This window comes from Ruditapes philippinarum, unplaced genomic scaffold (assembly GCF_026571515.1).
Source record: "Ruditapes philippinarum isolate M1 unplaced genomic scaffold, ASM2657151v2 ctg3235_1_1_1_1, whole genome shotgun sequence".
NCBI classification, from domain to species: Eukaryota; Metazoa; Mollusca; class Bivalvia; order Venerida; family Veneridae; genus Ruditapes; species Ruditapes philippinarum.
The window spans coordinates 113,303-126,224 of record NW_026860668.1 but is presented as its reverse complement, the minus strand read 5'-3'; the positions used below and the strand labels follow the sequence as shown (position 1 = coordinate 126,224).

Here is a 12,922-nt window from a genome sequence, read left to right as displayed (position 1 = left end):
CAGATACTGTTTCAAGTAGTCCTATGCATTCAAATTTAAATATTCTACTTTTCATCTCCAATAAATTGGAAATAATGCCATGAAACTTCTCACTTAATTAAAACCTAAAGAAACAAACAACAAATTGTCTTTTCTGATTTTTTTTTTTTTAATTTACAGTTTTTTAAAAGCATTACTTTAAAAAAACTTACTTAAATTAAATAATAATTAGCCATTAACAGTTTTTTCCTTCGTATTTCTTTACGATGAATGTGATATCTATGTATTATTGTAGTCCAGAAATTAAAAAGAAGCGACTTATCTGGTAAGAACTTAAAACAAAAGCTGTTACCACTCTTTATTTCAGAGTGATTTCTTGGATGTTTAAATAAATTCTGTGGACTATGGCGGCATAGCTGTAAGTGTTCTAAATGAAGTCCACAGTTCTTTCCTAAGGTCTCTAATAATCATTTCTTCTTTCCTGTAGCCTTTTGGGCAGCTTTGGTTTTCTTGTCTTCTTTTTCAACCTTAGTAACCTCCTTGATGACACCAACAGCCACTGTCTGTCTCATGTCACGTACAGCAAAACGTCCAAGTGGAGCGTAGTTGGAGAAAGCTTCTACACACATAGGCTTGCTTGGTACCAATGTGACCATAGCAGCATCACCAGATTTAACTGCTTTGGGCAAGTCTTCCAATTTCTTTCCAGAACGACGATCGATCTTTTCCTTGATCTCCTCAAATTTGCAAGCAATGTGGGCAGTGTGGCAATCCAATACCGGTGCGTATCCATTTTTGATCTCTCCAGGATGGTTCAAAACGATGACCTTTAAGAATAAAGAACACAAAACTATAGAAATACAGAAAATACTTCCAATTTAAAATGGTATTACCATCTCTGCTTTCAAGTGAAACAATGGATGAAAACATTAATCACACAAACGCATTCAACTTATCACTCTAGCAATTATTTTAAATTACAGTTTGTACTGAATTTTACGGGTGTGACCTACACACAACACTTTCACCAACAAATTCAAATGAAAGCTTCCTTACATTTTTACATGTGCCTAACACGTATGTTACTCTGTGCTTGGTAGCAATATTATACAAGTGCCTGCTGACAAGTGTTGCAAAATGGCAAAGTAGGCTTCAAGCAAGGGAACATGCCTGGCTTATTTCACCATCAGGCCCAAGTTCACAAACTTTTTGAACACGTATAAAACACAAGTGTTATCATGAAACAAATCTCGATTAATCAGATAACATTTTCTTTTTGCAATTTCTCACTATCTTACAATAGCTGTGTGAAGCCAGAATAAACTGCACTTCTGTGCCTTTAAATTAAGTAACATTGATAAAATTATCTGGGCAAAGAAGAAATTACCTGGGCATAGAAGCTTGCAGCTCCCTTTGGTGGGTCATTTTTGGAGTCTCCACAAACGTTTCCTCTCTTGATGTCCTTGATGGAGATGTTCTTCACGTTGAAGCCAACGTTGTCTCCTGGTACAGCTTCGGGGAGGGACTCGTGGTGCATTTCAACAGACTTAACTTCAGTGGTGATTTGGGAAGGAGCAAAGGTAACAACCATTCCTGGTTTGATAATACCAGTTTCAACTCTACCTACTGGCACTGTTCCAATACCTATCAAATCATAAATGAATTATCAATTATAAGAAATGTTATAATTAAAGTTATTCTAATTTACTACTAAAAAACATTATAGTCGTAATGGCCTCCATCTCTCGACTCGTATCCGCTGCTAAGATTCTTTCATTATAACACATTGGTGCTGGAGCATTTTGTACTAGAACAATGTACAAAACTTCAAAAATTCACACCATATTTCACCAATCTATTCTTCTCTGAAGTCTTATTGTTTTGTTTTTTTAAACGATCAACAAGTCAATTTTGTGCTAATTTAAAATAAAGATGTCAACAGTCAATGTCAATCCAGTTTTCTCAGTGCTGAATATTTAAAGCCACCGAGGAAAAGGGACATACTCTTTTGCAAATATAATTTTTTACTATTGGCACTTTGGAATGGCAAACATTGCAATTCTTATTAGTTTGAGAAATCCTACATGAATGGGTTTAATCAATGCTGTCAATAACCTTTACAATAGATCCACATTTATCTTTTAAAAAGTGAAGCTTAAAAGCCCTGTAATAATTAACAATATTTCTGTCATCAAATATAAAGGCCATATTTTTACCTCCAATTTTGTAGACATCCTGGAGTGGGAGACGTAGAGCCTTGTCTGTTGGTCTTGCTGGTGGAAGGATGGAATCAAGAGCCTCAAATAGGGTCTTTCCAGAAGCATTTCCTTCCTTCCTCTCTACAGACCACCCCTTGTACCAAGTCATGTTACTGGATGGTTCAATCATGTTATCTCCATGCCAGCCAGAAATTGGCACAAAAGCAACATTTTTAGGGTTGTAACCAATCTTCTTAATGTAATTGGATACCTCATTGGTGATTTCAAGGAATCTTTTCTGAAAATAGAAATAATTTTCATGTAGGATTTTAAGATCAGAATTTTAATTGCAATTTTTTTAATTTCTCATTTTTTTCTATATTTTTAATTTTGCCTTTAAATGCTCAATTGTTAAGTTAAAACAACGTTAAACCAATTTCTGTAGATACACAAAATTGCATATCTAGACTACCACATTGACATTAAATGACTGCATTGTATGGTTCATTATTACTAGCATCAAAATTTACCTCGGAGTATGGTGGTTCAGTGCTGTCAATTTTGTTGACACCTACAATGAGCTGTTTCACACCCAAAGTGAAAGCGAGCAGAGCGTGTTCTCTGGTCTGACCGTTCTTAGAAATACCAGCTTCAAATTCACCAGTACCAGAAGCTACAATCAAGACAGCACAATCGGCCTGGGATGTTCCTGAAAGGAAAAAATATCAAATTAAATACAAACTTTTAAAAGAACACCATACCAACTTTTAAAAAAAGAACATATTTGCAGTGCAATATTCCCAATCAATTTTTTTCTGTGGACAGTACAGGCTATTCCTGAAAAGTACTGGTCTACAGTAAAATATACACATAATTTCAAGTACACCTATTAAAAGAGTTACCAGTACTGCAAGTACAATAATGTTAATTCTTGGCTTGCAAATAATTGCATCAACCTTGCCAAGATGAGCAAAGCAAACTGAAGTATACCATGTCTCAAGTGCAGAAAAAAATTCAACAACTAAACACCCTGGACAGTCATTACAAAAGACCACCTCAAAACTTAATATAATCTTTTCTGTATGCGACGTATATTTACAGTTTATAGTTTTTCAACAATATACTTAAGTTTATATCAACTCATGCACCATTTTCTTCACATTTTTCATCTCACAGAATCTTTGGTTTTATTTTAGGCATTTTCAGTATTTCTATACACAGTCAAAAGCTACAACTGGCACTCATTTACCTGTGATCATGTTCTTGATGAAATCACGATGGCCTGGGGCATCAATAATGGTGACGTAGTATTTAGTGGTCTCAAATTTCCACAGGGCAATATCGATGGTGATACCACGTTCTCTTTCTGCCTTCAGTTTGTCCAACACCCAGGCGTACTTGAAGGAGCCTTTGCCCATCTGTAAAATAAGATAGTTAACTCATTAATAAAATATATTTTCTAAACATGCAAAGAGAAGTAAACAAATTTCATTCTACAGTGTATAAACAAGAGTTTGAAAGCTGATAAATACATTAATTCCATTCAACCAATCATAATTATATCGAGATAGAGAGAGAGATCTTGATCACAAAGTTCTAAAATAATTATTATTCCTAGCAACAGAAACATGTCCATACAGTCTGGAAATTATCAATTAATTAATTAATCTTTACCTCAGCTGCTTCCTTCTCAAACTTCTCAATTGTTCTCTTGTCAATACCACCACATTTGTAGATCATGTGACCTGTGGTTGTTGACTTGCCAGAGTCGACGTGACCAATCACGACAATGTTGATGTGGATCTTTTCTTTTCCCATTTTGAGATTGTTCTGATGCTTGGCTAATATCAGTCTGAAATGTATATCACACCCAGGTTAAAGGTAAAATCAAAATCTGATCAGACTGATGCAACCATTGCTCTGCGTTTAGATAAATTTTCAAATTTGGCTATCCTCCAAAAATGGATGTAGCCAATTATTTCCTTATTGACCATATATACAAATAATTATCCTGAACATGAAAGATCCATCTATTGTTCAATGTTTAAATAGATTTTGCAATTTGGCTGTCCTCCAAAGAAAAAGGATTTAGCCAAAATGTTCACCAAAGACCATAAACAATCATCATTTACATTGAAAGATTAAGTTAAAAACATTTCCTTATTTCCCATCTTTTTTTCAAGTGGGGGAGGGGGGTACGTGTGCATTTACATAATAAATATCCCAATAAAATGCCACATGTCAATCTCAAAATTTACATAAATCAGCACGCACTTAAGTCAATATACAAGGTAAACTAGATCTAAATAATATCCTACTCTCTACACTATAATTGGTTAGGTCTTCTAACATTATAAATGCAGAAATGAAATAGAACAGCTTCCTGCGCAAAGGATGGGCAGACAAGACTTCACGTGACTCGGTGAATTATCACCATATATTTAATAACCATAAAAAATCATTCAATGCAGAAATCTGAATATTTAATCGTTTTAAAGTAACCGAATCTCCTGTTCAACTGATATATTAACGCCCGAAAACGCACGTGACATATGCCGGCATGTTACCCAGAATAAAGACATTAAAATGTACAATTATGAAACCGTTAGACCATATGGACTAACAATTCAAATTCAGATTACTTTTTCAAAAATAAAATATTTCAAACACTTGCTGAATTCTTTTTAAACTGACAAAGAAAAACAACAGTTGCTGAAGCCGGCATGGCGAGCATCACTCACTACGTGTCATGAAATTCTACCGTCTACATTAAAAAGTAAAAATATTGTGTTAAATACATATCCTGTACGAATATAAACATACCAAAACAAATATAAAAGAGTTAATCCAAGTTTTTAAGTAAAAATTAGTGTCAGATGATACGAACTTTCATTGATATTTTTCGATATAAATTAGAAAATTTTATTGTACGCACCAGAATATGCCGCCGCAGTAAAAAAGGAAAGATTTTGGAGAGTCACGTGATATATATACTTTTACTAGAGGGGTCGAGATATTGACGTCATTCTCGAGATATTGTGCAAGGATGTGAGGCTGGTTCCTATTATATTCACATCGAATTTCAGGCGGCTTAGGAACCATTGAACAAACCGCAACGTTTCGGTCAAAGTCGATAGGTGTGGGGTCCCAGAGAGGAAACTTGTGTCATATTCTCCGCGGGAGATAATCAAGATTTCAAATGACCATGCAATATATTTAAATAACTGAGTAGTAATTACGCAGCTACTATTATTAGACTGCAATGATTTATTCATTATTTTGCAAGAAGCGATAGGCTAATTTCCACTGTATGAGCAGTCAACAATTAAAATAATTTCTAATTATTTAAATTAAAAAAAAAATGTGGCAACATTTTTCGGCGATCTTCAGTACATTTAATTTATTAACTTTTCAGTCCAAGCTAAATAATTATTAATGATTTTTCCTTAATTTGAATTAAACTAGATATATATATTAAAGCAGAGACTTGCATTACTGTAATTAATTTATAAAACTACGACCATAAAATTTATATAACCAGTCATGTAATACATGACAATTGTTTACTTTGTCAGACAAAGAAATTTTACAGTCAACGTTTATGTCAATATCTACATGTACAAATTTAAACGTCTTGCCTTTTGAGAAGTGATCCAAATTCAAGTTAAACTTGAGTATACAATTGTACATATATACATTGCGTAATTTATTCAAAATTCATTTGTAAGTTTGATTTCCATGCGTGTACATGTTCTGTCGAATGTTATTTAATAAAGCGGATTACTTCCAGTATCTCACTCACAAGTTGTAGATTTTATTGCAGTGTGTTTATATGACTTGTTGGTCTATCGCTCGCATCCAGTTACCAAAATAAAATTCGCTGATATTTAATGCCGACATGACATTCTACCAATTTACCAATCTGATTTTCTAAAACGACGGAAAACATTGATTTCTCTTTCGTCTGACATTTGTCCATACAAATATTAATTTATACCACCATTCTACGGTACGAAAGTTTTTTTTATTTACTACGTGACCACGTCATGAAAGTTATTACGTGGCCACAAATGTATCACGTGCGCATGCGTTAGTACCTGTATTAGGCGTGCACGCGATAGGTATATTTCAATTTACGCATGCGCATGTATCGCGTGGACACGTACGCAATAGTTATACATACGTAATACTATCGTGCGCAAGCAATAACTAGCTTTAAAACCATTAATAAAATAACACTAACAATGGAACGTGACAAAAAAGTGCGAATTTAAAATGGGTTGGATGTTTAAAAAAACAATGAAAAGTGAAAAGTCTAAATTACAATAAAATGTTTATTATATTTTGTTTGATTTTAGTTACATTGAAACAATCTATTATACAAAATGTACAGTAACTAAACCAGAAGGAAATATCAGAGACATTTAGAAATATTGAGACATTTTCGTTGTTATCCTTGTTAAGACACTCGACGAATTACCATTATTAATATACTTTCCTTACTATCTGCAACTGTTTTGTTATATTTACAACAATTTCTAAAATTGCACTTATTTAATCGTTTGCATCATCATGAAACCATTTAAATGGATTTAACGTCACATCGACACGGCGTTACTGGTGGAGGAAGACCTCCGGTACCATTTCGTGCATTATTTCAGGCAGACACGGGCACCCGAGTAGAACCACCGACGTTCCCTAAGCTAGCTGGATAGCTTCCTCACATAAAAGAATCCAAAGTCTCTGTTGGGATTCGAACCCACAAAGACTTATTATGGTGAATATTTAAATAAGTCAGCCGACAGCAGAGAGCTTATTCAGGCTACAAGGATGTGCAGGCAAGCTTGGATCTATACTGGTGGCAAAGACTAAGCAGGTGTGGTTCCATCAAGGTTAGGCTTAAGCCTTTTTAAATGTGGCAAACGAAATTTATAATGCAGGTTATCATCTACCATAATCTACACAAAATATAGTTATAGAGTTATTAACTTCATTTTGCAACATTCATTATTCTAGGCAGATTTATTTTGCCAACAGTCATTGCAAAACTTGTTTTTAACAGGCAAAATGTTTGCATGAACACAGTGAAACACTTTGAAAATGTATAGACGAAACGTTATTTAAAATAATCAAAATCATGAATATAATTATATGACAAACCTTAGTTGCGATTTTCCGGATTTTCATGTTAACACTGGTCATTCTAAGCAATGAATGGTATAGGCAAGTGTCACGTGCCTTCTTGACAACTTCTGAGGTTACAACCATGCCGGGCCTTAGTTTCGCCAGCAAATGTGCTCTCTCCGTAGGCATGCGTATCCGGCAACACTAAGTCATCAATCTACATAATACAGAGTTTCTAATGCAGTGCCATAAAAGAATACATTCAAATACTGTTTAAGAAATAATCATTTGCTCGAATTATTAAATTTACACCAAGGGTAAATGCAAATATTAGACGTATACCCTTGTCATAAAGTACTATGCTTTGCTATCACAAAGTTGCATCATATTTATATAGGACGAGAGTGCCAAAAAAAGAAGAGAAAAAAAAAGAAAGAAGATAAGCATTAATTTTGTAAAAAAAAGAAGACATTTTTTTAAAAAGAAAGAATGATAATAATAATAATACCGCATTCCGGATTTTCGTCAACATTTTTTGTTTACTACACACTAATCTTCTTGAGTCCTCGAAGCATAATGACTTTCCCGCGTTATATAAGAAAATGCACGAAAATTTCGTGAATCAATTATTCTCAAACCCAACTGTTTGTAAAGGCAGAAAAGGTGATAGAAATAAAATCGATAATATAGAAATATTGTTGGCGTAATTTGTTAACGTCTTAACTTCAATGCATTTCTTTCTGTTAAAAAAATCGAGAAAGATTAATTAATTTTTTAAAGAAGTGAACATTTTAGACCAGACATTCAATGGCTTAATTATAATTAATTGTATCATAGTTTGGGGACCTTTCTGTTGAAAAAGTGTCAGAGTTAAATCGTATACATATACATGCACAGTGCGGTAACTAGAGTGCAGGTATCAGTTACCCGTACTCCAAATAATGCCCGTTGATTGGTTCATTTTTGCTGGGGTTTACTTATTGTGACGGCAGAGAAAGGGAAACGGGCAGAAATATCATATTCAAATGCTCGTTCATTGGTTCATTTTTTTCTGGGGTTTCGTATTATGACAACAGGGATCGTGCTGTCATGTTTGACTATGATACATAAGAGAAAGAACACCAAAACACTCGGTAATCTGATTAATACTCGGGGGCTACGCCCCCTCGTACAAATCAGATAACCTCGTGTTTCGGTGCTCTTTCTATTACTTACCTCCTTACCGAACATAGTCATCTGAAAATAAACAAAGGCAATCCGTTTTTTCAATTGTGCACATATTTTTTGTCTTTTATAAGGCGACAATGAAAAATACAGAAAGAAATTTAAGATACGTACAATGATCGATCAAAAGAATATCATTATGGGACATATACATGTATGCATGTATGTATATATATATATATAATTGTATCATAGTTTGGGGACCTTTCTGTTGAAAAAGTGTCAGAGTTAAATCGTATACATATATACATGCACAGTGCGGTAACTGGTGTGCAGGTATCAGTTACCCGCACTCCAGATCATGCCCGTTGATTGGCTTATTTTTGCTGGGGTTTACATATTGTGGCGGCAGAGAAAGGGAAAGCGGCAGAAATATCATATTCAGATGCTCGATCATTGGTTACTTTTTCCCGGGGTTTAAAATTGTGACAACAGGGAACTTGTTTTTATGTTTGACTATGATACAAAAAAGAAAGAACACCAAAACACTCGGCAATCTGATAGCCTCATGTTTCGGTGCTCTTTCTATTACTTATATATACCAGGCAGAATGAAGAACATTCTAAAACTAAAAAAGGAAATTCACAATTTCAGAAATCTGAAGGTTATTTGATGTAAACAACGTAAGTGACAGCTTACATTAATAGCATTTTTATTTTCAATTTACCCTGCTCTATTGATTAGATAAATATGGGCTGACAAGTTTATTTCCAGTTAGCTTTGCAAACGAAATAAGATAATCTTAAATTTCACTAGATCTACATATTAATTATTTTCTTTAGTAAAAACCACATCTCAGACACATCTGAGTTTATCTGTGCCTTACTTCAAATAAATTATTATATTAAGACGAAGATGCGAGATTATAAAGGTACGAAAATACATGGGTACGAATTATTACAGTGTCGCAAGGTTAATAATGTAAATGATCAAATTCGTGTTTATTAGGTGGTAAAATGTCAAAAAGCTTGAAAATTTTACAGATTCTTCAAAATCCTTTAGTAGTGAAACAGGTAAACTGATACAAATGATCTAACTTTACAGATTTTACAGCAAAATTTCAATTGTCACCTTTTTTCGCGATCAAATGTTCAGAAATATTTTATCACAGGGTCTTTAGGTCAGACACTCACATTGATATTTCCATAGACTTACATTATAAGAAATGGTCCATAATCCTACCTTAAAATTGAGTTTTCATGCTAAAGAGCTAATTTTTCTAGCAGAATGAAATGCCTGACACATGAAAATGTTCTTGTTATGTAGGGGTAGCCAACCAAATTTTTTGCAAAATGACTTCAGAGATGATTACCCCCCATTTCATTGAAATTTTCTGCTGATCACAGGACTGACATACACTTTTTATGAATGCAAATATCCAAGTCAAAATTAGCACAGAGACTCATGAAATATTTCATTTTCTTCAGAAAACAGTGTAGTGTTACTTTTTAAATTAGTTTTTTTACTTAAAAATACCCCACTTCCATCCAATCACCTCATGTATAAATTGACTCATACGGTTTTCCCTGCACTTTTTTTCAGCCAATCGCTGGCCATGTTACAATGCGATACCCTGACCTTTACTTTTTTAATACGTCCTGGAACAAAATATAATATGACCGTGTATCTCTTTAGAACATGAAATATGGTAAACAGTCTGGTCTAATAAGGTATTAAAGCCTGATAAATGCGAAATCTTAAGTATGTTAAATGTTTATTTCTCTTTCTTTGCCTTCCACTGCTACATCACAGGAACTTGAAATTCTATCAAATAACCAATATTAATGATAATATACAAAATATACCCCCTATATACTATAGTATATAGACCCCCTATATACTATAGTATATAGGGGGTATATTTGGATATTATCATTTATATTGATAGAATTTCAAGTTCCTGTGGCTACATGCATAGTTATTTTAAATTGTATGATATGCTCATTTTTCCTTGCTGTCTCAATTTATTAATTTGCTTTTAATTAATTCTTATTTTTGGCATCCATTATACCGCAGTCTGTGAATTAAGTACGAGCCTACCAGACATGGCTAGTATAAAAATTTCCCAGTAAGCAGTCTTTTGAAATTTCCCATAGAATTTAGAACAAAATTAAATGATGGTGTTGAATTAAGGTTTTATTAGTATTTCCCAGTGCTTTTTGCTTTTCTATTTTAAAGAACTTGTTTAAAGTTTGTTTTAAATTTGAGACCCCTTTTCCCAAAGTATGCCAAAATCACACATATTTTCGGAATTTCCCCAAGAAAAAGGCTGAGGCCCCGTCCCCAAAAATGGTGTTTTGGCCCTGAGACAATCTACCCATGTAGGCTTCACAACATTGAATTTAAATTTGCCACAGAATCAAAATACATACAATTAGAAGTCAACATTCCATACGATCTCAATTGGTGCAAACACATCAACAATATCTCCTCAAAAGCAATATATTCTCTCTATTTCATTGAAAGAAATGACAATACTGACAACAAACAGGTCAAAACTGCAACCTACAACACATGTCCGTCCCCATCTGCAATACTTTCTAAGTGTCTTGCACCACTGGCAAAAAAAAGGACCCTGATTAACTACCCCCATTGGTGAAATAAAATTTTGATAATAAAATGTAGAATGGTAAATTTCACTACAGCCAGATGGTTAATTGCTATGGAACAAATAAACTTTGAAACTTAAATTTGTGTCTTGTTCATAACTTTTGCATGCATGATGGGATTAAGAAATAAATTGGTTGATTGTACATGATATGACCAACATAAGTAGAGGATATAATCATGTTGCTTGCAGTACTCGCTCAAGGTCATAGCTGGGGATTGAACTTTTTATGTGTTTGTCAAATTGTGAAATGTAGTCGACATGTCGGTCTGGTCCCTTAGTAGGTGATGAATCTTGTGCATGTCACAGGCCCTGATGTCCAAATTTATTTTTGTCACAGGGTTAGAAAAAAATGCAGCTTGACCAGGACTCCAGAACCTGGGACCTGCGGGCTCTACCGAATGAGCTTTCCGGTCGCTTACACATCTTCTTAGATCTATGAATTTTGGCAATTTTCGCACAAGTCATTTCGACCAAATTTTCACAGAATGACAGTATTCAAGTGCTCTGGCGCATATTGTTGTGAACATTGTTGTAATTTGATCATTTTAGGGATACTTTTGCAATTTTTGCAATTTGTAGATCAGATGTATTTTGTTTTCACATTTGTAATATTTTCAGAAAACCTTGATACGAGTTCAGTAAATTTCCTGTCAACTGTCTGTTTGTTTATATTATTTTTAGGTGTGTGCCAAACCTGTACAAACACTGCAAAATATACAAGTTCGAACAGAATACAGCTGGCCTGGGTATGGTTCTAGGTATGGGTTTACAAACTGGCGCATGAAGAAAGACTACATGAAAAGAAAGATTCTAACTGAGAAGCATATTAAACGTATGAGGCTAAATGCAGTAATAAAAAATACAATTCTGCCAGTAGAATTAAGGGTGAGATTTGTGATTTTAGAAATTGTTTTAATTTTAACTCTGACTCAAGAGCACAACACTCTAAGAGATGGGCTTTTGTGATAGCATGTTGTCCATTCAGTTTCAATATTTCGACTGCAAGACCGACCAATTTTATAATCTGATATTTCATAGATGTCTGTCTTTGCAAAGGGCGACTATCATCCATATAATAATAAAAAGCCCTAAAGCGCACAATTTGTTGGGATATTTGTCCCTTGTGTTATGTCATCCATAATTTCATTCAGTGTTTTTTAAGGACTATTTGGAGCTGAAACTCAACCCCATTCTTATCTTCTACAAGTATGCAATTTCCCCCATGTTGTTAACAAGAAATGTCAGAATAGTTTCTAAAATTGCCCAAAATTTGTTCACATTTATATTTAAATAACATCTCCAAAACAAACACATATGAGCCGCGTCACGACAAAACCAACATAGTGCGTTTGTGACCTGTATAGATCCAGGCCAGCCTGCGCATCCGCGCAGTCTGAGCAGGATCCATGCTGTTCCCTTACCAACTCTTTTTCAAGTAGAGAAACTGATAGCGAACAGCATGGATCCTGATCAGACTGTGCGGATGGGCAGGCTGGTCTGGATCCATGCTGGTCGCAAACCCACTATGTTGGTTTTGTTGTGATGCGACTCATATACTCTATATTTTAAATCACCTCTATGTTTATAACTCTTATTGGATTTTGAAAAATAAGTGTTCAATTAAAGCTTCTTCACATAGAATTGATGATAAGATTTTAAAGCCTCTACACATACTTATGGTACATGAATTATGTAAAATACAAAAATTTAAGCCAAAGATATAATTTTGATAAGATGAAAACAAAAAAAAATCAATGTTTTTTTCACTTACAAATTTACAAAATTA

At 34.1% G+C, this 12,922-nt stretch overlaps 2 protein-coding genes across 3 annotated transcripts; one reads left to right on the top strand and one right to left on the bottom strand.

Moving 5' to 3' along the window:
• Window positions 1–254: 254 nt before the first annotated feature.
• Window positions 255–7,832, bottom strand: LOC132712989 (elongation factor 1-alpha). Of its 2 annotated transcripts, none has more exons than XM_060695427.1 (7): window positions 7,810–7,832; window positions 3,852–4,029; window positions 3,427–3,595; window positions 2,708–2,886; window positions 2,196–2,475; window positions 1,367–1,623; window positions 255–806 (listed from the first exon to the last, which is right to left on the bottom strand). In XM_060695427.1, exons 1-7 carry the CDS (start codon window positions 7,812–7,814, stop codon window positions 447–449), a joined length of 1,428 nt encoding a protein of 475 aa, XP_060551410.1. In that variant the 5' UTR covers window positions 7,815–7,832; the 3' UTR covers window positions 255–446. The 2 variants fall into 2 exon arrangements, with proteins under 2 accessions (XP_060551410.1, XP_060551411.1); XM_060695428.1 differs by lacking the exon at window positions 7,810–7,832 and adding an exon at window positions 5,113–5,259.
• A 1,547-nt stretch (window positions 7,833–9,379) lies between these two features.
• Window positions 9,380–12,117, top strand: LOC132712988 (uncharacterized). Its single transcript, XM_060695426.1, has 2 exons — window positions 9,380–9,538; window positions 11,818–12,117. The coding sequence occupies exons 1-2, from the start codon at window positions 9,482–9,484 to the stop codon at window positions 12,100–12,102; spliced, it is 342 nt and encodes a 113-aa protein (XP_060551409.1). The 5' UTR covers window positions 9,380–9,481; the 3' UTR covers window positions 12,103–12,117.
• The last annotated feature ends 805 nt before the right edge of the window (window positions 12,118–12,922 follow it).

Bases quoted from the DNA above. Each gene is read 5' to 3' on its own strand.
- LOC132712989 (XM_060695427.1), bottom strand. The intron at 3,596-3,851 runs GTAAAGATTAAT...CTTATTTTACAG, and splicing joins TTGAGAAGGAAGCAGCTGAG to ATGGGCAAAGGCTCCTTCAA. The intron at 2,887-3,426 runs GTAAATGAGTGC...TTTTCCTTTCAG, and splicing joins CATCAAGAACATGATCACAG to GAACATCCCAGGCCGATTGT.
- LOC132712988 (XM_060695426.1), top strand. From the start codon at position 9,482: ATGTCAAAAAGCTTGAAAATTTTACAGATTCTTCAAAATCCTTTAGTA. The intron at 9,539-11,817 runs GTAAACTGATAC...TATTATTTTTAG, and splicing joins ATCCTTTAGTAGTGAAACAG to GTGTGTGCCAAACCTGTACA.